This window comes from Neltuma alba, unplaced genomic scaffold (genome assembly GCF_004799145.2).
Source record: "Neltuma alba isolate B1F8T4 unplaced genomic scaffold, ASM479914v2 tig00011607_pilon, whole genome shotgun sequence".
In the NCBI taxonomy this organism is placed as follows: domain Eukaryota; kingdom Viridiplantae; phylum Streptophyta; class Magnoliopsida; order Fabales; family Fabaceae; genus Neltuma; species Neltuma alba.
In genome coordinates this window covers 105,924-130,816 of record NW_021636258.1, presented here as the reverse complement: position 1 = coordinate 130,816, position 24,893 = coordinate 105,924, and the positions used below count along the sequence as shown (strand labels likewise).

Sequence of the window (24,893 nt, the reverse complement as noted above, 5' to 3'; positions counted from 1 at the left end):
CATGGTGAAAATTATTTTTTCTCACAAGATTTTTGTGCTTTAATAATAATTATTTTAATTTTTAAAAATAGGAGTATCTTTATCAGTTGGAACTAATCTCTCTCAATATATATAAAAGAAAAAAATTTTTTTCTAAATAGATTTGTTTCATATGAAATGTTAGAAATTAAACTTTCAATAATTATCTACTTAAGAGGAGAATTCTCGCAATTCATGTAAAATTGAACTGGTCGTATTTTTAATTTTAAAGTTAATTCATATTTAATATTTTGATTCCCTTGAATGCCATTACAGTGGAGGCTCCCGTGTGCTTAGAATGAGGCTTGGATACTCATAACGGGAGGCCCAAGTCCAGTATAAAGGAAGGGAGGGGCGATTTAGGGGGAATTGAGAGAGAGCGGGGCCATATATGAAAAACCCTTGAATACAAATACGAGAAAGTAAAAGGGGTTTAGGGAAAAGAGGAGTGTGAGAAGGAGTAGGACAGATGGAGTGGAGGAAGGACCAAAATAATAAAGGGGTGAGCGACTGGGCGTTATTATGATGTCGAAAACTGAGCACGTGAGCACTGACTCTGAGCAATGCTCCCCTGCTTCGCCAGTCGCCACCTCACCTTTACTCCCATATGCGCCTTCCCTTCAACTTTACCCTTAACTTCTTTCCTCTCAATTTTACTGCTCCACCCTAAATATAAGAATCTAAGAATTTTTTTTCTAAATATAATATTCGAGTTGATTTTATCTTCTAAATTATTTTTCTGAATTCTTCTTATTAATTATTCATATCAAGTGTCGGGAAAACAAAAATATATATAAGTATGTTTTCATCAAAAGATAATTTTTAATATAAATAATTAAATAGGGTATTCCAAGAAAATCAACACATATTGTTAATAAATAGTTAACTTAACTAATTTTATTAATCAATATAAATGGGTTACCTAACTCTTATATATATATATTTGCTAAACAGACATATTCTCCTATTAAAAGCAATAATATTCGAGAATCTGTCAGGTATTAAATATAAGTATATCTCCTAGCGAAAGTTTAAATTTTAATTCACCACGTTATAAGAAACTAACTATTTCTATTATTGATATTAGTACTGTACCTTAGAATTGGTAAAACTATATTTAAGCCCATTAATTTATGCCCCGGTAAATGAGTCCAAAAATGTAATAAAATTGGACAGGATGATCATATCCTCAAAATGGGATACGTATGGCTTTTAATATATCCGTTTGCTACAAGAGTATTAACTGAATGCCAAATCAGTTTTTGAATCAATTTATTAATATATTTAATTTATTACGTTTTATAATTATTATTTTTAGATTTAATCACAAGGACATGGAAAATATAGAGTATATATATTTTCCAGTGCATGCCGTGAAACTAAAATCATTTCCTTAAATTGATATCAAGCGAATCATGAATATAAGAGTACTCATTTTGTTTTCAAAGTCATACACTAATCTTGTTCTTATTTAAAAATAAAAAATAAAATAAAACTATGGTTTGACTGGAAATTTTGATTAAAAAAATATTTTTATTACAAAAGGGAATATAAAAGTGCATGATTAGGCTTACTCTTAAGATACCCATGATTATGTGGCCTTAAAAAGGTCAATAGTTGAGCTTCCAACAAAGAAACAAGTCCCAATCTTGAAAATGCAAATAAAATAATAATAATAACGGCCCAAATCACCGGGTAAAAGACTAAAAAGGCATATATGAATGGATAAATTGAAGATCCATTGAAGTACAAGAAAGAGCAGTTGCAGAACATGGCTAAAGAAAACACTTTAACGGGAGAATGAAGAAGAGAGAGAGAGAGAGATATATATATATATATATATATATATTATATTTATATAAAAATAAACAAAGATGCCCAATTCCCAGGGGAAGTTTGGCACCACGTGGGTGTTGCAAGTTCGCCTTTTTTGAGGGCCTGACTCGGAGGCAGGCGCACTCAAGACTCCGACACTTCAAGCACAAACACCAATCACGAGACATACTGCCTCGCAAGCAAGCTCTCGACGGAATCTCCATTCCCGGGCTGTTTCCGCCGGCAGACGGACCAACAGGGGAATGGCCGACTCTAACTCCGAGGACCGGCTGCCTCCGGGGTGGACTGTGGAAGTGAAAGTGAGGAAGAACGGTAAGAAAGACAAGGTAATTGAAGTTCGCCTGCTTGCTTTTGTTACGAGGGTATATCTTTAGAAATGTGAGATCTCTTACCTCTGGTTGCTATGAGCTTCTTCTGTTGGACCGGAGTGAGATTCGGGACTTCGTTGCCTCAACGTGGACAACATTTGAGGACTTGGGATGTTTTTTCTGTCTCATATTTGCTCAAGGGTATATTGTGGTGGCGAGCTAGGTTTTCGCTGGTTTTTCAGAAATTTTCAAGCCAGAGTCTTGGTTTTCAAGCTATAAGTGGCTGCAGTTTGCGCGGTTAATAGGAAAACGAAATATCTATGTTGCTTACATTTTGGTTAAATCTGTTATTTGCATGTTCTCTGAGGACATTTTGTACCTTGTTTCTTGTACCTCAGTTGAAGTTTTTAAATCAAAATCGTCTTTGCCTGTTCTTTCTCCGTGATTACGGAGTCAGAGGGAAGCAATATAGGGAGAGTATTACAGGTCCTCTCTCCTCTGACTATTTAGGTTAAGAACCTATGAAAGGATTTTGAATGTTTGTGAACAAGTTTTGAGTTTATGAAATAGGCTAAGACTAATGCGGTGCTTCTTCTGGAAGCAGTATTCCAACAGATACATGCGAAATTTTGTACATGTCTGTATAATATTTGATATTTGATTCTGGAGAATTTTACCGCTCTTAGCAGTTTTTAAATTTCATTTTCCTGTTTACGAAGTTTGTAATTTTCATTGAAACTATGTATTCTGAATCTGTTCGCTTATTTTCCAGACGGAATTGCACCTTAAGTGAGAGTGTCATCTTTTGCCCGTCGATAAGAGAGTCATCTTTACCTTGATGCCAATTACATGATATTACATTCCATCCATCCAGCCAAATTAGCTGTGGAGAAGTCTAATTAGCACGCCCAATGTGCTCTATTTCTTGCAGCACTATGTAGGATGCCCTTGCTTTTTTACCCCAAAAAAGAAAAGAAAAGAAAAGAAATGATATTAAGACATGCATACTTTATGTTGACGGCACCATATTGTAACACACGCATACATACATAAGTTTATTGGACATATATTGATATTTTATGTAGAGCACGTGATCGTGTAATATTTTTTCTCATTGAAATGGTGTTCATCCAGCTGTGAAACCTATGCTGGTGCTAAGTTCAATTATCTACTGACATGTTCAATCTGAGGTATCCTTTTTCAAAATCCCATATCATATTTGCTCTCATTTTAACATATGTCCTGGTTAATGATGGCAAAATAAGTACTAAGTAAACAAACTTTTATCTTTTTTGTCTTTAGCCATTGCTTTGCAGTATTTTAATAATTAAAAGAGCCAGAAGGACATTTAGGTATCTCTAAATGACCATTTTCAAAGATGGTTCAACTTAAATCTTATGAAATTCATACTTATTGCAGTTTTACTTTTCTCCTTCAAGTGGACTTAGGTTTAATTCCATGGTAGAGGTTTCTCATTATCTTGACAAAGTTCAGAACAATCATGTCAGCGTCACAAGCAGTTCAAAAAATGTCTGTCTACAAATCCTCTTTTGATGATCATATATTGTCTGTCAAACATCTATCTGGTCCTATCGACTAATGTGGGAAAACTTTGCTTCTTTAAGCAATGTAGGTTGTAATTGAGAAAGGTGTTGCAGAAGGATTACCAGAAGGATGGATCAAAAAGACCAGAGTCACAAAAAAGAGTTCTACAGTAAGAAGAGATTCGGTAAACATTACTATCCCACCTTCTATTGAATAAAAATGCTTCCCAATTAGTTTTCATGTAAGCATTTTTAATATTTTGTATTTTAGCTTCTGAAGTTTTACCAATTGTGATTCATATTACTATGTCTTTTGAGCTCTTGAAAGTGGAAGTTATATCTTATATTTTAAGCTGTTAATTTGTCTTGAGGATTAATTCACTTCAAATTATATGCTGAATCTGCAATACTACATTGATCCTGTAAGTGGGTATGTATTCCAATCTATAAAAGATGCTGTACGCTATCTTGAATCTGGGGAGATAGGAAGAAATGCATTCAAACCAAAAGATAAAGGCGGCAGAGATATAGAATTGAAAGATGACATTTTCTCTGTAAGGGCGGCTATTATTTGAGTTCTTCCACTTTATATGCTTACTTAGTGTCTTAAGATAAACCTTAACTTCCTTCCATCCATCATTTGGCTTTCCTGGTGTGTCAAAATGCTCTCAACTAGCCATGTCAAAATTGGAAAAGGGACTATTTAATAGCCCAGCACTTGCGAACACGATGTTAAACTTCAATGGACTATAGCTGAAACTGCTACGTGATTAGCTTTGTTTTCTTTTCATTTGGGCTTTTCTTCTGTTTTTCCTTTCCATAGATGAGATTACAACCAAGTATTAACAGGAACAAGTTCAACATAGTGCATTGCCACGCCCTGACAGCCCCCAAAAATCCCATAAATATTAATGGACATCTTACAACATCGAACAATCTGACATGTGCTGTTTGAAGGTCTGCTTCTTGAATGAACTCTTCTTCTAATGTCTACGGACAATTCTTATGATAGTTTAAGTTGTTTCATCAGCAAAATGACCTTGTATTGGTTGAACTGGTTGACTGTGGACTGGGAGATTCACATATAGTAGAGGCTCTTGCTCTTTTCAGGTTGGCTTTTATAGTGTGCTTTTGTCTATGTCACTAGCACCTTGAAAACTCGTACTCATTCAGGAACTGGTGGTTGCTATTTCACTAGGATCTGCTTGTCGTGGGCATTCTATGTTGGATTTGGCTACCGTTTGAAATCTATCAAACTGGTAGTGATTGTCTCCTTCAACAAAGAATATGAGCTTCTTTGGAACACTATAAACATTCAACACTCAAAAATCATGTTAAGAAATAATGATTTTTCCTAATAAATCATATGTCTCTTGACATGTCAGCCATATTAGGAAATACAGTATAGTTCTTTTTTGTTTTTGGCAATCAATTTGCGTAGACGTATTATTATTAATATTACCTAGTGAAACCATCTTTGACTGTAGCCATATGAAACATAAAAATGTATGAATGCTTGGTAATAATATTACATTCAATATTTACTGTGGAAATAACAGTTTAGATCTGCTCAAAACAATGTCCTATTTCCTTTAAGTTGTCTTTGGCTGTTGGAAAGTGTGCAATCATAGGTGGATGCAATTGTATACTCGGATTTTTGAGGTTCTTAAGTATATGTACCGTTATTGTATTTCTCACATATGTTGTTGTTTTTCTTTACTGGTTCAGTCAAATCGTGGGCCACGCTTGACCTTTTTGTCCATTTTAACTTTAAACGCCACTGTGCCCCTATACCTAATTAATTAATATCAGCACCTTATTGGTCTTATGTCTTCTTTTTGAAAGAATTCTAAAATAGAATATTAAAGCACTCTCCTCGTTACTTGAATTAATGCCTGAAATAGAATTCATAAGCTCTTACGTTGCTGAAAAATATTTTCAGCCTTGCCCCTTTGTTTGCTCAACATAATTTCCCCACCAAGATTTTGAGTTTGATAATGCTTGCAGTGTGATTGAAATCTTTTTTTTGCTTAACGTAATTCCCCCACCAAGATTTCTAGTTTGACAATCCTATTTACAATTCCTTTTCAGTCAGCGGGTGTAGCCAGAAAACCAAAATTATCAGTTGGCAGAGTGACTCGACGCACCGTCATGAGTCAGGGCACAAATTTGGACCGGATAGTTAATGACCAACAGACTCCAAAAACTGCATGTACAGGAGAACCTATGCCTCTTTCTGAACACAGTTCTTGTCAGTGTAAAGTTCTGGCTTTTATCTTTCTTTCCTTCCTTTTTCCTTTTCTGAAGTAAACAATTTTGACTTCAGATAAAATTGAATGCCATTATCTTTGCCTTTCATCAATTTATTATTTGTCCTTATGTTCAGGGTTGAGTTTAATGACACTAATAAATCTCTTGTTGAAACTGGGGACTTCACATTTGCACCTTTTATATGTATTTGATTAAATCCTTTTTTGCTAAATATTTGATATTTTCTCAAAAATAAGATGCATTTTGATTCTGAGTAGAGTGTGACTCTGGTTGAAAATTAATAATTCCGTCTTCTTGTTAACATGGAATTAAGCAGGTTTTACATTTTTCGCAACCTTTGGTCCAAGTAATTTGGTAAAAACTGTTCAAGAATCAAATTATAATTAATGTAAATATTTTTGTATCTTTGGATAGGATGGGGCTGACCGTATGATGGTGCCTGTAGGATTAATTTTTCATGACTGTTACCTCTGATTCATGCTTGCTCATGCCTCATTGTATATGCAAACACAACTCATACCGTTCTGATCATTAATGAATTTTTGTTTTCTCAAGTCAACGAAGACACTGCATTTAATGTGCTTTAGTTACGTGTGGTGATATAGGTGCAATGGGCATTGAATTGACCGGCTTAGTTCCATCACAAGCTGAATGTTCGGATGAAAAAGAAGGGAAGGTTAGTTTCGCTGAAAGTAATTCAATTCCCAGTTGTGCGGATGGAGTTGTCCCAGAAAAGCAACTTCCTGAAAGTTTACAGACAAAACATGCAACTGAAAAGGTTCAAAAAGGCCAGGTTAAATCCAAGCGCAAGAAAGAGATTAACTTGCCCCGCCGTGCTTCAAAACGTCTTGCTGGAATTCAGGTTGATCCTGTTCCTGAACTTATAACAAGGCGCCGAAATGCAGCTAAAAATTCTGGCGAAGTAGCCTTGACAAACGAGGATAAATCTTCAGGGAGTTTCTCTAATGAAGAAACCAAACAGCTTATTGCACGTGAGAGTGCATCAGAAAGTAAGCGTAAACCTCAAAGCTTAATGAACACAATGGAGTCACCAAAGTTGAATCAGAGTAAGCATTCCTATGGGAGTTTATGTGCTCCAGAAAAACTTCCTGAGAAGACTTTTGAAGAGCCGAAAAGTGAAAAAGATCAAGAATGCTATTCATTTTTGTCTCCGGGGAACACTGTTACAGTCAACGAGCAAGTGAAAGACCTGGAAGGTGGAGCAAAGTTTGACTACTCTCTCGACTTGCCCCTTGGAGAACTATTATCAGACCCATGTATTGCATTTGCAATACAAACTCTTACCGAAGGAACATTCGAAACCTCCAAAAACACTCAGATTTCATCTGAAGTGAGTGATAGCAAGTATTCTGAAACTTCAGCTTCTGCTAAAGGGGATGACAGCAAAATCAAAGGGCAGAATGTGAGTGACTGGAAGCAAGAATGCAGTGCGTCTTCACCACCAAAGGACCTTGTTGCAGAACATGCTGGCAGTACTTCTGAATCGCCATTTGGTATTTCATGGATGGATCCATGCATAGAATTTGCAGTAAAAACTCTCACCGGCAATATCCCAGTGGAATATGATCCAAATAGTGAGAATTGCCTTCAGCAGCAGCTTGGCACTTCAAACAACCAGGGACTCGGTGAAGTAGCCTTCTCAGGCGGCAGCTTAAATAATCTGCGTCAGACCGACTATTATTGCAGCCAATACCTTGGAACACAGGATCCTGTATTTAAACAACAGTCGTTTCTGGATACAGCTTTACCCAACGCTAGAAGTGTCGGCATGGGGAATTCTACTGGAGCCAGACTGCACCAATATGGTGGCGAAGATAGAAGGAATGGGCGCCAGAGATAAACAATCAGCTTGTAACTGTACTAACTCAAGATTGCACAGTTAGGAAGTATTTTGTAAAAAAAGATAACCAACTAGACCTTTAACCTCCCTTTTGGTTGTTTTTCGAGCATGTTGTTGTGTACATTGTAGTTGTTGTTCTGAACTAGTTTCTTGTTAGCTTGACAGTAAAGTAGGTGTTTAACCTTTTCATTCAACTTCTGCACTATATTACCATATTTGCATTGCCTGGCATGGTCCTCCCCTTCAACTCCAGCACACTATTTTGTATACAGTTTACGGTTAAAATATCAAATGTTTTAGTTTGTTCTGAGGATTATTGCAGGGCTAAGGAAGAAATTGACACAGCTTCACCAGATACCAAGTACTAATGATTCTGTACCTGTCGTCTTTGTATGTCGTGGTGTTGGGGTCTTTTCTTCTTTCTCCAATGGCTGTGCCGAGAAAAGCAAGGTTGTAACTTGCGAGTTTTGGTTCCTTCATATTGATCTTATTGGCATTATTCTGCATCATTTTTATTCACCGAAGTGCTTCCGTGAAATATCATTAAGGATAAAGGGCAAAGTGAAGGAGGCGCTAAGCTGCCCTAAAGTTGATCCAAAATATAATTACAAAAATGAACTTTTGCTGATAGCTGGAGTATGTATCTTTTGATTCTTTTCTCAAGGCGAGAAGTTAATTATGAAATCAGAGGATTTAGATCATTTAAACTCAAAATAACACGAAAATTAGAATTAATCATATAGTTAAAAAATAATTTAAATTAAACAAACTTAAAAACAAAAATGTAATATTTTAAATTGAATTTAAATAATACAAACTATCAATCGAGCTGAACCTTCATCGGATGTGCACCGAACACCAAAGGCTGTTAAAAATATATCTAATAATCTCAAAAGCATAGACTGTGAAAGACGCAAAAGTGAAGATACTTAGATCATGAAGACGAATGAAGAAACGTTAATCCTTGCGATGAACACTTGGAGGCGTCGTCGTGTCCCTCTTCCCTCTGCTGCTTCCATCGCTGTCACTCCAACCCATCCCTTTCATCGGCCGCGTCACCCCATGGTAGCTCACCGACCGCCCGATGGCCGCATGATTCATCAGAATATACCTCCGAAGCTCCTCCGGCAACCTAAGCGTATACCTCTCCGTGTCGTTCGACGTCGCCAGAGGCTGTTCGAGCAGCGAATGTCCCGTGGAGTTGGATCTCGGTAGCTTCTCGAACATTCTCCATCTCGATCTTCGATTTCTACTTTGCTTAGCTCTGGCCTCGTCCATGTGGTTTGCTCTCTCTGTTCCTGAAGAGTTGCTACTGCTCGGACCGACATCGTTAGGCGCCTGCGCTTGCCGTGTCTCCCTCACTCCTCTCCTGCTACTGTCTGAATTTTCGTATCCATCGACATTAACATAAATAAAATTACTTTTCATTTCTATGAATCAAACCCATTAGTCCATAAATTAAAATCAATATATCAACGTGAACTTCCAAGTGCTTTTTAAGGAAATTATGTGATTTCGAGTCTCAGCAAATATTTCATTTTTTTTGCTACAAATGAGTACGTTGTTAAATGGTTGCTGGACCAAAAATATACATGTTTAAATTTTTTTTAAGACAGAAAAAATCTTTGTAGATTTAAAAATTCAACCTTTTAAATTAATTTAATACATCTGTCCAGAGTTTCCCATGAGCTGCGATATTTAAAAGGGATAACTAATGTTATTTGTTGTAGATTTTATGACATATGTTGATACTGATCAATTATTATTTTTATATTTGAAAATATTTTTTAAAAATTGAGATAGTTATCAAGAAATTTATATAAATATCACGTTAATTAATATTAACAACAAAATTGTCTTTTATCAAAAAATTAATATTATCAATATCAATAAACAGCAATATCAATTCTCCTTTCTTTTTTTTTTGACCAGCAATATCAATTCTCCTTAAAAACATAGCAATATCAATAAGAAATATAAGAACTATAATAAATTGCATTGTATGTATCCCTTTGCAAATTTTTCAAGCCCGCCTTGTCATTATAAATATTAGATTAAATTGAAAAAAAATAAGGACTCAAATGCAATAATCAATAAAATAAATAAATTAACAAGTCAAAATGATTGGCAAGGGCAAGCCTTTCAGGAACCAAAAAATATCTATGGAATTAATAAACCCTAAATTCCAAATCTTGAGATTCTTAAACGTGGAACCATACGTTAGCTGTGCGGCGTTACGAATGTAGAAAGAAATTTTCTTTGCATTGTTATTATAATTGCTGAACTTGTGGGAGTTTTCTCGCATAACCATGACGTGTTCTTAGATGTGTCAAATTGTTCATCAAAACATATGTATCACAATTTACGTAATTACCTTCACTTCCTTCGTTTAACTGATCAGTCGGCATTACGATGGATACGTCGCCGGAATCTGGTTTCAGATTTGCTCGACAAAGGGGACAAGTCACATGAGAAGCTAACCAGGCGTCGATACACTCCGGGTGAAACACGTGGTTGCAGTTTGGTATCAACCGGAGAGTCTCGTGGTCTTCGAACTCGCTCAAGCACACTGCGCATTCGAGCTCTCCTTTTCCGATCTTGTGGTTTTTTATGGTAGAATACACGAGGATCGGGAATGTATCCAGGACTTCCCGGTCGATTCCTCGAGAGCAAGAACACCGCCAACTGACGCCGTCAAGGCCACCGGCCGTATGGTTCTGGCTGGCGAACATTAGCGCGGTCCAGTAATTGAGGTAGACCGAAAAGACAGTGACGAATATAACAGCGCATACGGCGGCTGTGGCCTTGACAAAAATAGCGAAGTCGACGCCACCAGGAGGCATCGGCGGCGGCGGCAACGGCGAAGGTGAAGTAGCTGAGTGAGGAACGACGGCGCCAGAGACGTACATCGTCTGTAGGAGAAGGAAGAGTAGGCGGTGAGAGCATGCGAGTAGGCGGGAGTGAGATCGTCTGGTTTGGATCATTTGGATATTCAGGAGTTCTCAAAAGTGATCAGCGTCGGGTGAACTGATTGTAATTTATGAAGAAATAAAAGAAACCAAAGAATTTCTTGGAGAAGACGGCTCTGATTTATGAACAATAATTTGGTGAATTGGAGGACCAAGCAATTTAATTTATATTAATTGGATTAAATCGATTTTATTGAGAGATAAAAGAGCATATTTGTAATTTGGTAAATAAGTTATCATAAATACTTGCAGTTTATTGATGTATTCAACAAAATGTATGGCTATTCTTGAGCATTAAGAAACTAGGGAAGGTGCTAGAAATACACGCTGACTAAATGACAACTAATAAGTATTTTCAATTTTGACATTAACAGATCGGGTCACAAAAATAATCAACATAAATGATTAAATTTCCAGCAAAATTGTTGAAAATTATTACGTGCTGCATGAGAACACTTATCTAAACATAAAATACTGGGTATCCATCAATTCATACATCACAAGGATTATTTATTTGGATATAACATTCAATGGATTTGTGTATCTGATTCTTACTTTGATTCATGAAAGAGAGACCAAAACAAAGTAAGTATCCAATTTAATGAATTTGTTTACAAAACAATAAGGGCATATTTGGCATGGGCTCGATAGATGTTCAATGTTTATCTCTTATGGCCCATTTGGTTCATTCAATTTGTCGTAATGGATTGTAATGTAATGGAAGGAAACGGGATGTAATGCAATATGGATTAAATGAGTGTGTTGGGTATGTTATATAATGGAATTTAATTTTTTTTAATTTAATTAAATTTAAATAGGAGAAGAACGCCGGTGAAGATTGCTGCCAATATAATTCAAAGGATGTAGCCACACAACAATGAGGATGAGGGGTAGAAAAGTCAAGAGCGGATTGTGTAATGGGGATTACGTAGGTTTTTTTAATGTAATTCCTATTATTGAATTTAAGGGAATCATGATGCCATTATGTAACACTTATTACATCACCTTAGACCAACTAAACATTAAAAATGTGGGATCACGTTAGGATTACATGTAATCTTTTTTCATATAATCCTACCAAACAGGCTCTTAGTTGTTATATATATATATATATATATATATATACATACATATATATATATAGATCTTTATCAACTTCTATTGATATGAGTGATAGGGATTATAGTCCTCTGAGTAAGTATTTGTTCGAGTTTTAAAGGAATAAAAAGATGAGTTTGAATTACTGATTTGACATGTAAGATACATTTTAATTGTAACAAAGTTTTAAAATTTAAGCGGTAAAAATCTTTCGCAGGTAAAACAAAACCTAAAAAAATAAACATTAATTTCAAAAAGAGTATGTGACTCTAATGTTATCACCCATCTATAACGTTCCAACATCTCAGTCATTTTTTTTCCCCTTGTTTCTTTTGATCAATAGCTTCTACATAAAATGGGAGTTATTTTGATATCTTAGAGCGATCAAACAATATAAAGAAAAAAATGTATAATGTTATGAATATAATATTTTTATGGATGTCCATGTATCTATCATTATCTCCCTTATCTCCCAATATCTTTAATATTTGTCATTATTCCTGTTATCTGCAATTATCTTTTATTATTATATCTGTAGATTCTATCAAAGATGTAAAACTGTGTCTAGAAATAGAGACTATGTATAATGTATTCAGCACTCTTGAATGGAATGAGAAACACTTTCTCTCATTGATTTTCTTTTCTTCTCTATTCTTCTTCTTTATTTATAACAAATAATTTTTTTTTTTAATTCCTAAAAGTCGAGAATGGACAATTGGGGTGGACTCAAGGGCGTGCAAGCCTAACGAAAGTTGAGTGAAGAAAAGCCGTTAATGCGTTGGGCGAGTCAGTAGAAAGATTCAACCCGAATTCCAAGCTTGCCACTTGGCTGTTCATGCAAAGGAAGGGATGGGGACGTTCCATGTCAAATTGACAGAAACACGTCTAAATCTTTTATATTCAGTCTTGTGAAACGTGAACTGTTGTCTTATATGTAGTATTTCTTGTTTTCATTACAAGACTTTATCTGTAAACTACAAATAAAATTTTATAATTAAGACCAGAAATAGTATTATATTTGTAGAGTCCTTTTGTGCTGTCCTAACATTTTATACATACTGATATATTTGATAAAAACCAAAAAAAAAAAAAAATGATAAAAACGTGCAAACGAGCTGAACTAAATCAACTAATATTGCCACCCAAAACGGGAACATAATGAATTTTTTCCAACGTCAACCGATACATAGGAGTAGCCTGGTCCGGCATGTATTCATCAGATAGAGGGCAGCGTGTGCGTAGAATCACGTCGAAAGAATACTTTTCGGCAGAAAAGATATGGGATATATTTATAATTGATTGATTTATCTAATCACTAAACAAGTTTCACATCAACCAAAGACTGCGGAGTTCACATTCCTAGGCAGAACTATAGAAGCAGAAAAGTCCTCCATCTCAAGGACTTAAAAATTGATTTTGCTCGCCCCTGATGAAGCTTCTACTGTATTAAAATTTCGACCATGGTATGAAATCTCAGGATCAGGGTGATCTGCAATCAGAAGCTTTCCTTTTCTTTCCTTTTGCTTCCCCAACGACGGAGTCATTTACATTCCAATTTGGTTTTAAAAAGATATGAAGGAATGGTTAAACAGCTAAATTTGACTTTAAGATCCTCCTATGCAGGGCCTGAACCCATAGCACCAGCCCGAACTCTCAACATTTCGGTCCTCTTACTTCTCTCCATCACTTCCACCAACCACTCTACACCTTCCTTTATCCCCATTCTGCAACATTTCAAAACAAAACCCATTTATACAACTTGAATACTTCATTATCTTCACACACGCACGCACTAACATTAGTTTCGTATGTTTGAGTAAATGGATCATTACTATCCAGATGTATTGGAAAATAAACTTCCTACTTACCCATCATAGCCTGACACAGCTTCAAACATGTAAACTCTTTCACCCAGCTTCTTTAGATCTAGGTAACGACCAAGTTCTTCCGCTGATACCGCTTCAGGAAGATCCTATAAATACAATAATGTGAATAAGGCAGCTCCCACTGAGGGTACACATACACAAAGAGGACAATGACAATAGCTTATCAATAAGGAAGGACGAGGAAGAAGATCAAAAGAGAGCTTGAGATGCTTCCTTGAAGGAAAGATAAAAAAAGGGAACAAAGCAGTCACCAAATTCTGCCCTCTTGAAAACCAAAAAGAAAAAAACTTGTGCTCCTACGGTGCCTATTGCCTGTATAAGCACTGGCGCCTCAAAGTTTATACTTTATAGGAATTCATGTATGGCAACAAAAAACACCAGAGGATATTCGTTATCGAATAAACGGGATATTGAACCAAGGGAACTTGCTTATGATGGATTGTAAGTTATACGGTTATAAAGGACCGCAAGAGGGAATAATTACTCTCACCTGCTTGTTTGCTAATATTAAAAGAGGTGCTCCTTGTAAATCCTCATGCCGAAGTACCTTTTCTGATATACAAGTCAAAGTCATTATATCATCAATGTGTAACCACACCCCCCCCCCAAAAAAAAAAAACAGATTCAGTATTAATTGCAGTTTCCAGCAAACACCTAAGACTTAGAGTACTGTAAATTTATAAACTACAATATAAAGATCAATCATACTAACCAAGTGCAGACTTGGCATCTTCAAAGCGTGAGGGACATGCAGCATCTATAACAAATATCACAGCATGCGCTTCTTCATAATATTTCTCCCATATTGATCTAAGTCCAGGCTGATAGAAACCTTGCATCAGTACCTTATAACCCAGAATAAAGAAGGAACAGAACAAAATAACAGACGGAGAAGCATGAAAGGTACATGCGCTTTGTACCAAATGATACATACTACTTCTGGCCACATGCAAGCAAGCCAGCTGAACAAAACTATTGCATTGATGAGATTATAATCATAATCGGGAAAAATAAAAAACAAAAGAAGGGAAGAGGCATCAATAAAAGAAATAATGATATTAAAAAAAAAAAAAAAAAAGAAGCATGCTTTGCACAGACACAAGTCCTTTAGCTTTTAACAAGGTTAACAAACATGAGCTTCAGACAGGGAAGGGTGAAACCAGGAAGGCAAATTGCAGGATTCAATAAACAAGTAACAAATTCTAATATATAGCCAGAAAAGAAAAGGTCGCAACGAATATGTAGCAAAGATAAAAGTAGAACAGCAATGAAGCAAAAATAAATTTCAGAGTAACCTTCGGAGAGGGATCCTATGAAGTTGAGAATCTCCTAGAGTAATGGAGTTTAAGGCTTCAAAACTTCCATTGCCGACCCTTTTTACTACTTTTTATAAGAGGAAAAAAAACTTTAAAAAAAAAAAATACAACCTCATCAACTCAACCACATCACAACTTTTAGAGGATTCATTTCAGCCTTTAACCACATAATGGAGACAGGTTTCCTACAAAAATCTTGAAATAAAAATATCTTCTTGATTTTCCAGTACTTCTGTTTTAGCCTACCAAACAAGCATAGAAAACGCATTACAGAACCATGTGAGTCATTATAAGTATAAAACCCATAGAAAGAAAGAAATTTAACAAAGTAACAGCATTGGAGCCTTCAGCAACCAATAAAGCCAGAATAAAAAGAAATATAATTACTTTGCAAACTCAAGTAGATATTTCATCTGAAAAACACAAAGAATACATTTGCTACTTTAATGCCCGTACCTGGCCTCCCAGGTCCAGAATACAAGTTTTGAATTTGATGCTTCTATCCGACCAATGTTTAGTCCAACGGTTGGAACAATTCGATCAGGAGGAAGCCCTTCTAAGTTAGAGTACGTGGATTTCAACTTCTCCAATAAAGTCTACAAATTCATGAATAATACCACAATTCAGATAAATGAAAGAGAAGTTTTGGAAATTAAAAAAAAAAAAAACAACTCAAGGCTGCGTTACCGTTTTTCCAGCCTTGTCAATTCCAAGAATAAGCACATGAAACTCTATCTTACTGAACATATATTTCCAAAGGCCGTAAAACAATGTAAACATTGCTTCTTGTATAAGCTTGCTTTGTATATTATCTCTGACTCTCTCAACCTTCAAGAATATAAGTATATGAAGATCATTCCATGTTACATGATAGCTCCTCTTATCAACAGTTTGCTGTCTTGACTACAAAAGTAAAACGTTCAGCTTCCTTGTTCAAGTCAAGGTTGTCACCCGTGGATGCATGAAAATAGGGGACGAAGTCTGCTTGAGCATGCCTTAACAGGTGGTCCTTCGGTTTATCCCCATTTAATTATGAATACCCCATTTAAGTGTCATATTAGCAAATTCATATGCACAGCTTGATAATGCACCAACAACTAGATTCAACTTTACCGCAAAAAGTAGATTATTTGAAACCAAACGATTTCACTCTGCAAATAGTTGATCAAGGATTCTATACTTGATCTTAGTGGCAATCCATGCACAAGCTGAATCCTACATTCATGATACAGATAGCCGTGCTCATATAGTCATGCTAAGGCAGATATTCGAACCAAATAATCTAAATTTAATGAATTTAACAAATTTTAAATCGAATTGAACCACAAAAAACCACAGAAACAGATCTAAGAGCAAAGTAAGTGGAAAGATCCTCTGATCGCGAGTCACTTTCGTGAGAACAGCCGAAAAGCTTCCTACCCACACCAAAAGTATAGAATTTAAAAACGAATCATTTGCTTTTGAACAACGAAAACCAAACTTAATATGGATAGCCCAAACGAGAAATCATGCATAACCAAGAAATGATTAATGATTGATATACGCAGTCTAGTCTGCAAAAAAGAAATCTAAAATTATAATATGACATCATCCAGACTAAAGAAAGTCATCAAATCAAAAGAGCGAAATAGCACGGTTCATACCTACAAGCTCGACTTCCTCGATTGCCGATCTTTGGCCAGACTGGATGCGATCCCACCACAGTTCTCAGGTCTCTGAACTCGCCGTGTTATGAGGCCTTCGCGATTTGTATATAGAATGCCTATATTACCCTCCTGTGATTGTGACAATTACAGGCGTCGGCATTCGGCGTCTTTCACAACGCATCGTTTGGGCAAGAATATAGAATCGTGACCGTTTGCTTCAATATCAAATTAGCCGTCCGATCCATGGAATTTCATAACTCTGAAAAGTCAACAAGTGGACAGGTTCTTCTTTCGTTTGATTTTTTTTATTTTATCTTATGTACTTATTATATCTTTTACAGAAAGCCTGAACTTATTATTTAATCTGCATTACACTGATTCTTTGAATTTATTGATAATTGTGAAATATTTCGCAACTATTTTAATTTTTCAAATGGTTCCTAATATCTTGTATTCAAACATCATGTTAATTGAATGCAATGAAGAAGAAAATTAAGAAAATAAACAAGTTAAGAGATCAAAATTACAGCAAAACCAAAATTTTAAGGGAAAATTTTCATTGAGGACAGCAGATGGAAATTAATTTCAGACAACCCCAAAAAATTCTAAAATATCACTGCAAGACCAAAGGACTAAACTGAAATTAAAATTAAGAGTAAGATTATAATAATATCCCCATTTTTATTTTTTAAAAAATAAATATTAATGGCCTCCGGAGTTCCGGCCATCGGCACTCAGGTAGCTGCTGCCAGAGGTTGGAACTTCAGTGGTTGCTACTGTAGCTCTGGTAGCCTAAAGTGTTTTTTTTTTTTTAAAATAAGATGGCCAAGGGAATGTTTAAACCCATAACCCCTTGGCACACCAAAAATGATGTGACCACCAAGCTAAATAAACCATTTAATCATATGATACAAATAAAAATATATATAACAAAGCAAACACAAGTGTTTAAGTGTAGGTAAACAAGTGAAATTTGACAATTTACAAATAACGTAATAGAATTCACAATCCAAAATGCAAGTGTTTAAATATAAGTGAACAAGTATTTCGCTTACTCATTTACACTTAAACACTTACATTTAGAATTGTGAATTCTATTACGTTATTTGTAAATTGCCAAATTTTTATTGTAAATTACTAAATTTCACTTGTAAATTGTCGAATTTCACATGTTTATTTACACTTAAACATTTGCATTTTAGCTTGTAAATTCTATTATGTTATTTGTAAATTGCTAAATTTCACTTGTAAATTGTCGCATTTCACTTATTTACTTATAGTTGGACACCTGCATTTGTTTTGTTATATATATTTTTATTTGCATCCCATGACTAAATGGTTTGTTTGACTTGGTGGTCACATCATTTTTAATGTGCCAAGGGGTTATGGATTCAAACCTTTCCTTAACTATCTTATTTTTTTTTTTAAAAAAAAAAGCCTTCAGGCCACTGGAGCTACAGTAGTGGCTATTGGAGTTCCCATCTCCGGCGACGGCCACTTGAGCACTGGTGGCTAGACCTCGGGTGGCCGGAACTTCGACGACCATTAATATTTATTTTAAAAAAATTAAAAATGAGATGTATTATTGTAATCTTATTCCTAATTTTAATTTCAGTTTGGTCCTTTGGTCCTGAGTGATATTTCAGAAGTTTTTAAGGGCTGTTTGAAATTAATTCTCATCTATGATGCTTAATCAAAATTTTCCTAAATTTTAAAGCCACTACACAAAATTTAGATTCGAATTGAGCTCTTTTAATTTTTTTTTTTTTAAAAATACATTGAGCTCACTCATTTTCAATATGCCGCTTACATGATTCTACATAAATTTTTTTATCAGAAAAAACCTAAAAGAGAATTTCTTTTGGATTTAAAAAATAAATAAATTAAAAAAGGGGTCAGCTTTTCAAATTCATTTTGGGACCACCACGGTCTCAGTGACAGCGTGGATCCCCCGTTGGCCGTTTCAATGGATCCAATCAATGTCAAAATATGATATTTAACCCGGGAGAAGGGTAGTCTTGGAAATAGAAAATTGCGAACCGCGGCGAAGATTTCAGGCGCTTGAAATTGCTGCTTATAGAGCAGTTCGACCAACTCCAGCGTTTCGGGGCAATTCATTCTGTCATTGGTAAATATTCTATTTCAGTTTGTCCCAATCATTTTCTTTTCATAAAGACCCATTTGAATTCTTCGCTCCTTCTCGCCTCTTGTTCCTCAATAAAATTGCAGGAAAAATTGAATTTCGGTTCTCCCTTCGAAATGGGTTGGATCATGGGATAGACTCCAATATTATGAACTTGATCGCATGTCTTTCAAATTATCGTTATAGTTTGATGGGGGATCTGGATATTTTGCTTGATTTAATATTCCATTTCCTTACAAGATCCTGATAGGAAGTCAACGGCCAATTAAATTTGCTTTTTGCCTTTGAAGCTCTCACTAGGTTTTAGATTTATGGTTCTACGTTGATTTTCCTATTGTTGGACGATGCTGAAAAGTCTTGAAGCTGGATTTGAGTGTTTTGCGATTTTAACGTTATAATTATAATGCATTTGCTTCTTGCTTGTGGAGTCACGTGTTTTTCCTTCTCAATTCAGTGGCATAAACGTCGTTTTCATTGAAATGTTTATTTCCTAAAATTTTGGGTTTTGAGTGTGAATTGCGCCCATGAATGAAAGCTTACAAAATGCTGTCGAAGTCCCTACTACCGCAAATATTGGTCGCGGTGGAATATATTCATTCATAATATATTCTGTCTGCCCTTCAATAAGGAAAGCCTTCCTTCAGACTATCGATTTATTGTTATCGAAAAACTTTAGATTAATTCAAACGTGGTTCAGGGGTTCAGATCCCAGTCAAAATGGACCACAATCCCCGAGATCCTTTGGGTTAGTTGTATGATCATACATTTAGAAGCGTGGAAAAAATGAAGCATTGTTTATGATTATGATGACTGGAATAGTAAATATTATTTATCTTTCCTTTTCTTGTATGTTTGTCACATTAATCAATGGTGCTTTAGCTATCAACCATTTTCCTTAATAATGACGTGATCAACTAACTTATATCATCTTTATCATGGTGACATATCTGTTTAACAACCCATCAGTATGAGATGGCAGTACTATCTTTTCCCATGTTTGCTTTTTTTGAGTTTTACGGTTGCTTCATCAAATCTAAATTCACATTTTCTACCTCTGAGTTTGTTAATAGCATTTACCGGCTCCTATTGCCCTTTGGTTTCCCACCAAATATGTGATTTTGCAGTTTCACGACTTAACAAAAAATGTGATTGTGCCTTTTCAGTTGTCCAAGCCGCTTGGAGATTGATTTGCATGCTCATCGTGTTTGAAGAGTTCGTCCATCTAGCAAAATGAAGTAATACAAGCATTCTGCTTTTCATTAGTGTGCTTATCTCTTTCTGAAGAAAGTGCTTAATATGAATTAAATCAGAAATCTCCATATTATTGAAAATTATACACTGTAAAGCAATAAATTGATAAATCTAAATCTATTAGATGGGTTAATTGTGCCTTCCCATGTTCTGATTTTTTTATTTTTTATTTTTGGTATTTTCTTGTTGAAGGTTGGCTCCTAGAAATAGTTAAACTTATGTTTTAAAGCGTGCATATCATGAATATCAAAACAATCATGCAGTGCCGACGTTGGTGCTTCCTACTTTGTTTCTGTTTGAAACAAAAAGAGACAGCATCATATTTGTGAAACTAAAATAACAGATTGCAAATGTCCAAGAAAGGTACATGATTTGTAATAGGGACCTGTAAGATTCAGGGAATGGTCCTAAGTTGCCTTGACTTGCCAAGACCATATTACTCTGTAAGTTGGAGAACACTGCAGCTCCATTGCCCCTGTGATTTTGTGAAAATGAAATTAGCTATTGAAGTCAAATAATCATAATAAATGAAAGTTTTTTTATCTTGAAATCATACTGCTGAGAATGGATGAGGACTGTGACAAGTTATGATTGATTGATAAGCTTATTTGTGTATGCTGTTAGGGAGATTCACTATCATCATTCCCATATTTTACAGTTTTGTGTTTAGTCACACTGAATGTTGGAAGTATGGTAAATGCTATGGTCAGAGGTATGGGATGCACATTGAGGTTTTTGATAGCAGGAAGATGCTCTTTTGGAGACAGCTTCTAACATTTTAGATGATTAAAGAATTGGTAGTTGAATGAATGCTGGTATAAAGTGTCATCTAAATAACCCAGGATGAAGTGAAGCCAAAAAAAAAAAAACAAAAAGAAAAAATCAGGATGACTTACGAACACATTGTTATATGACATATATGTGGAATTACCCTTGGCTTTCTTACTCTAAGACTCTATACTTTGTCATTCAAATCTCTTCAGAAGTGAGCAGACTTTTCCTTCAAGTCCTTTAGCAATTTTAAGACATAATGAACTTTTCCAGATTAGATTATTGAGAATGGGGTCCTGCATCGTTTTTTAATTTTTTTTGTTTTCTGTTTATAAGCATGTGTAAAATGTTCTTAATATTAAGAATCTTGCACCTGTTATCTCAAAACAGGGGCCGTGTAACATGGGATGAGGCTAACATTGAAGAAATTGAGGCAAACAAACCTGTGAGGCAGAAAATTACTGAGCCTAAGACTCCATATCACCCTATGATTGATGACGATGGTACGTATGTGAGGCACTAGAACACTTAGACTGCATGCTTCTTCTACGTCCTCTCGCACATACTGCATTACGACCGTTTGTAATTGTATGCATCTGTGTATATACATATAGAAATGATATATATCTTTTATTTTGGCAAGTTCCTAAGTATTTTTAAATCTGGGGTTGCATTGATTGTTCTTGTAATGAGTATTTTCTTAATAGTCATTCTGTTAAGTAATAAAATTTTATTAGCCCTTACTTGGTCTGATTTTTAAATACTAAAACATATTGATCTATTTGTTTATGTAGTTGAAAGAAGATTTATATCTGTAATTTTTTTTTCGGTCTCACATTCTAGATCTTATGCAGTTACTAATCACCTTAATTCCTAAACTTATCAGATTCTCCAACTCTTCAAGGAAGCTTTGATTCGTGTATTGACAATAACAATATCACGGTGGTAGCTGAAGATGGGGCCTCTTGTAGTAGAAACAGAACTGGACAATCTAGTGGCTGGACGTCTTCTGAGGACGAATCAGACGCAATGGAACAAGATGATGAAGGTTTTCCTTTGCTTTGTGTATGATGTGATTTAAAAAAAAAAACCATCCAAACCAAAATTTAGACATTTATTAGGTGTCGATCTTTATCCGAAATAGTTCTATTATGACGAGTACTTGTTTGATTCCCATGTCATAGAATCTTAACCCGGCATCAATTAAGTTTGAAAAAATCAGGAGCTGAAGTCAAGCAATCCCATCTGATACATAAAATGTGGATCCCACCTATAGAATCCAAATATTTTGGGTTTTTAGATAACAATGAATTATGGATTGGGTTGAAATGACATTTGCCTAACTTGCATAATTGCTCACTGTCAGAAAATGAATTTATGATATCCATTAGTGTGTTGGTGTTAGCTGCTGTGAAATTTAGAATATTTTACAACCCATATTTACTTGTTTGGAGAAATTAGTAATAGTGGCTTTGTTTTGTACTTATCTATTGACATATTACATGCAACACTCTAACCTTGAACAGATCGGAGCCTCAGGTTCAAAGAACACAGAAAAGCTCACTATGATGAATTTTTCAAGGTCAAAGAGCTGCGGCAAAAGGGTTCTTTGCTTGGGGAAGAAAGTGATGAAGATAACATGAAGCTTGGTGATAAGGGGAATTATGACTCAACATCACTTAGTGCAAGTGTGGAAGGGATAGACATTAATGGAAAGAAAAACTCAGACCCTGCACCTAGCTAATGATTTTTGGATGATGATCGTCTAATAAAGCTCACCCCTGTTTTGGTCTTTTATTGTGTGGATACGAAACAACTGTACGGTTCAATTGTATCTTGGGCACAATATGATTATAGACTTTCATTCTTCATCCACAATGATCATTGATCATCTAAACTAATTCGATCTTTTGCAATCTTGTAATCTAGAAAATATGTTGATGAGTCTTGATGCGAACTCATAAGCAAGAATTTTTAGGCAATTTGTTTGTGGGTGTTAGATTGTGCTCTAAAATGATTCAGATGGGGTGCCTGAATATTTTACGGCAGGTTTAGATCCTGTTTTTATCCTCATGTATCACTAGCACTTAAAAAGCTATATCTAATATTCTCTTTTATCTACTTAGTTTTTATGCATCACCATGTGCCCGTCGTTTTTACTGTTGCCGGTGGCTGAACATCCTCCTTGCTATAGAAGACGTTTTTATTGCAATTTCAGATTATATTCTGAAAAATTGAAAGCAAGTGTTCAGCCTTCTTATTTATATATAGAACTAGAAAGCATGGTACTAGAAATAAATATATTAAATGGTTATATTGAATTTTTGTTTATATAAAAAAATTTTAAATGAGTTATTAGATGATTATAATGATTTTGATAAATATCTTTTGAAAGCTATACCTGAAAAAAAAAAAGTATTTTAAAAGAAACCGTTAGTAAACATAACCAGTTGTGTGCGGAGGAAATTTATGCAGAGAAAGGGTTGGGATCTCATGAGGTGCAAATGGCAGGAGTATTGATTTGTTTAATACAGACAAACAAAAAAAAAAAAGAAGTGGAAATTTGACAGCCCTTGGATTGTGATGCTCGGCCGAAATAAGTGAAAATCCCTTGGCCCATATATGCATGAGTTAATCGTTAAACTGAAGAGCTAACTTTTTGACTTGGGAAGAAAATGACATTTTGGAGCTTTTTAGAACAACAGTTGAAAACCCCGGGAAATTAAAAAAATGCCAATTAAGGATTGAGATTGTCAGCGTATCCAAAGCAAACAATTGATATGGGGGAAAATTGCACTAAGGTCTTATGAAACATAAAATATAGTTTTAAAAAAAAACCACACTAGGTTGCGAATCAATCAAAGTCCCAAAGGATCTAATTATAATTTAGTAAGACGTGAAAAGGTCTTGTTATCTCTAATAACATTCACATAGAATCGTTAAGAGTTGCCTCATTCCATTTCAAAATCTCGCTCTCTCTACTCTCTATCACTTTCTCTGCTTCTAGCCGCCTTCCCTCCCTACCATTAATTGAAAATGTGTTTGAGATAAATTTTGAGATTCTTGATCCTCTGGAGGCTAATGTGGACTATTTTCTGGTGTTTTTCTTGCCTGAACAACCTGAGTTGTTTTTTGGCCAACTGGGTTACCTTAAGCACAATAGCTTTTGAAAAAAAGAAAAAAGGAAAAAAATTGTTATCAAGGAAGGGAACTTTGGGTAATAGCATTTGTTTTATATTGATAAAATATCTTTAATTAATATTTTCAATTTTTAATCACAGTATCCACGTATTACAGGGTCTCCTTCTCACTACTAGATGCGCAACTGGGCATCCTTCTTTCTTCTCACACAGACAAAATTCCCATTGCAAAAGCTTAGAACCGGTTCAGAACCTCTCCTCTTCCTTCCCATCTTCTTTCCCTTTCTTTCTTTTTTAACCATGGGATTAATATTTTAACAGTTCAGATTTAAATCCTTTTAAAATTATTATTAAAATATTAAATTATAAAAATAAATAAATAATAAATTACAAACTATATTGAAATTTAATCTTAATTGTTTGCAAATATACTAAATATTTTTAAGTTTTTTTATAAATAGTTTATAAAAAATTAAAATCTAAACTATGGAAATATGCTAATCTAATAATAATAAAAAAAAGACAAAAGAAAAAAAGAATATGTTCCAAACCGCTCACGACGCTTAGCTGGATGCCTGGATTTTTTTTTACCAGCGATGCCCGGATCTATTCATTGCTCAGATTTCAACATTACATGAGCTGTTTGTTTAACCACAATTTACAAATTATTTTTTAATGATTTTTTAAAAATATTGATGATCCAAATCCAACCCTTTGGTAGCCGACTCTAGAGATGGGAAGGGAGGTGGGAGGCTAATAGTGGGGTTCATTTCCTGTTTGCCCAAAAAGGAATAAATAAAAAAGAATGATTCTCACATGGCAACCGCCACAAAAT

The 24,893-nt window shown here is 35.1% G+C and overlaps 3 protein-coding genes, 1 long non-coding RNA gene and 1 pseudogene across 7 annotated transcripts; 3 read left to right on the top strand and 2 right to left on the bottom strand.

Moving 5' to 3' along the window:
- The first annotated feature begins 1,935 nt into the window (after positions 1–1,935).
- On the top strand, positions 1,936–8,067 carry LOC114715678 (methyl-CpG-binding domain-containing protein 13). Of its 3 annotated transcripts, XM_028900544.1 has the most exons (6): positions 1,936–2,180; positions 3,582–3,692; positions 3,796–3,891; positions 4,114–4,260; positions 5,798–5,957; positions 6,583–8,053. In XM_028900544.1, exons 1-6 carry the CDS (start codon positions 2,097–2,099, stop codon positions 7,836–7,838), a joined length of 1,854 nt encoding a protein of 617 aa, XP_028756377.1. In that variant the 5' UTR covers positions 1,936–2,096; the 3' UTR covers positions 7,839–8,053. The 3 variants fall into 3 exon arrangements, with proteins under 3 accessions (XP_028756377.1, XP_028756378.1, XP_028756379.1); XM_028900545.1 differs by lacking the exon at positions 3,582–3,692 and having other exon boundaries at positions 1,938–2,180; positions 5,798–5,963; positions 6,583–8,067; XM_028900546.1 differs by lacking the exon at positions 4,114–4,260 and having other exon boundaries at positions 1,940–2,180; positions 5,798–5,963; positions 6,583–8,067.
- Positions 8,068–8,246: 179 nt separating this feature from the next.
- On the bottom strand, positions 8,247–10,747 carry LOC114715689 (E3 ubiquitin-protein ligase ATL31-like). Its single transcript, XM_028900555.1, has 3 exons — positions 10,213–10,747; positions 8,795–9,217; positions 8,247–8,339 (listed from the first exon to the last, which is right to left on the bottom strand). The coding sequence occupies exons 1-2, from the start codon at positions 10,745–10,747 to the stop codon at positions 8,796–8,798; spliced, it is 957 nt and encodes a 318-aa protein (XP_028756388.1). The 3' UTR covers positions 8,247–8,339; position 8,795.
- Positions 10,748–13,166: 2,419 nt separating this feature from the next.
- Positions 13,167–16,080, bottom strand: LOC114715683 (ADP-ribosylation factor-related protein 1-like; annotated as a pseudogene).
- Positions 16,081–18,799: 2,719 nt separating this feature from the next.
- LOC114715685 (protein phosphatase inhibitor 2-like) lies at positions 18,800–23,040 on the top strand. Of its 2 annotated transcripts, XM_028900552.1 has the most exons (5): positions 18,800–18,881; positions 20,060–20,131; positions 21,309–21,421; positions 21,805–21,966; positions 22,445–23,040. In XM_028900552.1, exons 2-5 carry the CDS (start codon positions 20,127–20,129, stop codon positions 22,660–22,662), a joined length of 498 nt encoding a protein of 165 aa, XP_028756385.1. In that variant the 5' UTR covers positions 18,800–18,881; positions 20,060–20,126; the 3' UTR covers positions 22,663–23,040. The 2 variants fall into 2 exon arrangements, with proteins under 2 accessions (XP_028756385.1, XP_028756386.1); XM_028900553.1 differs by lacking the exon at positions 18,800–18,881 and having other exon boundaries at positions 19,223–20,131.
- Positions 20,597–21,226, top strand: LOC114715686 (uncharacterized). The gene is made up of 2 exons (XR_003737567.1): positions 20,597–20,809; positions 21,155–21,226. It is a non-coding gene; the product is annotated as an uncharacterized LOC114715686 (long non-coding RNA).
- Positions 23,041–24,893: the final 1,853 nt, after the last annotated feature.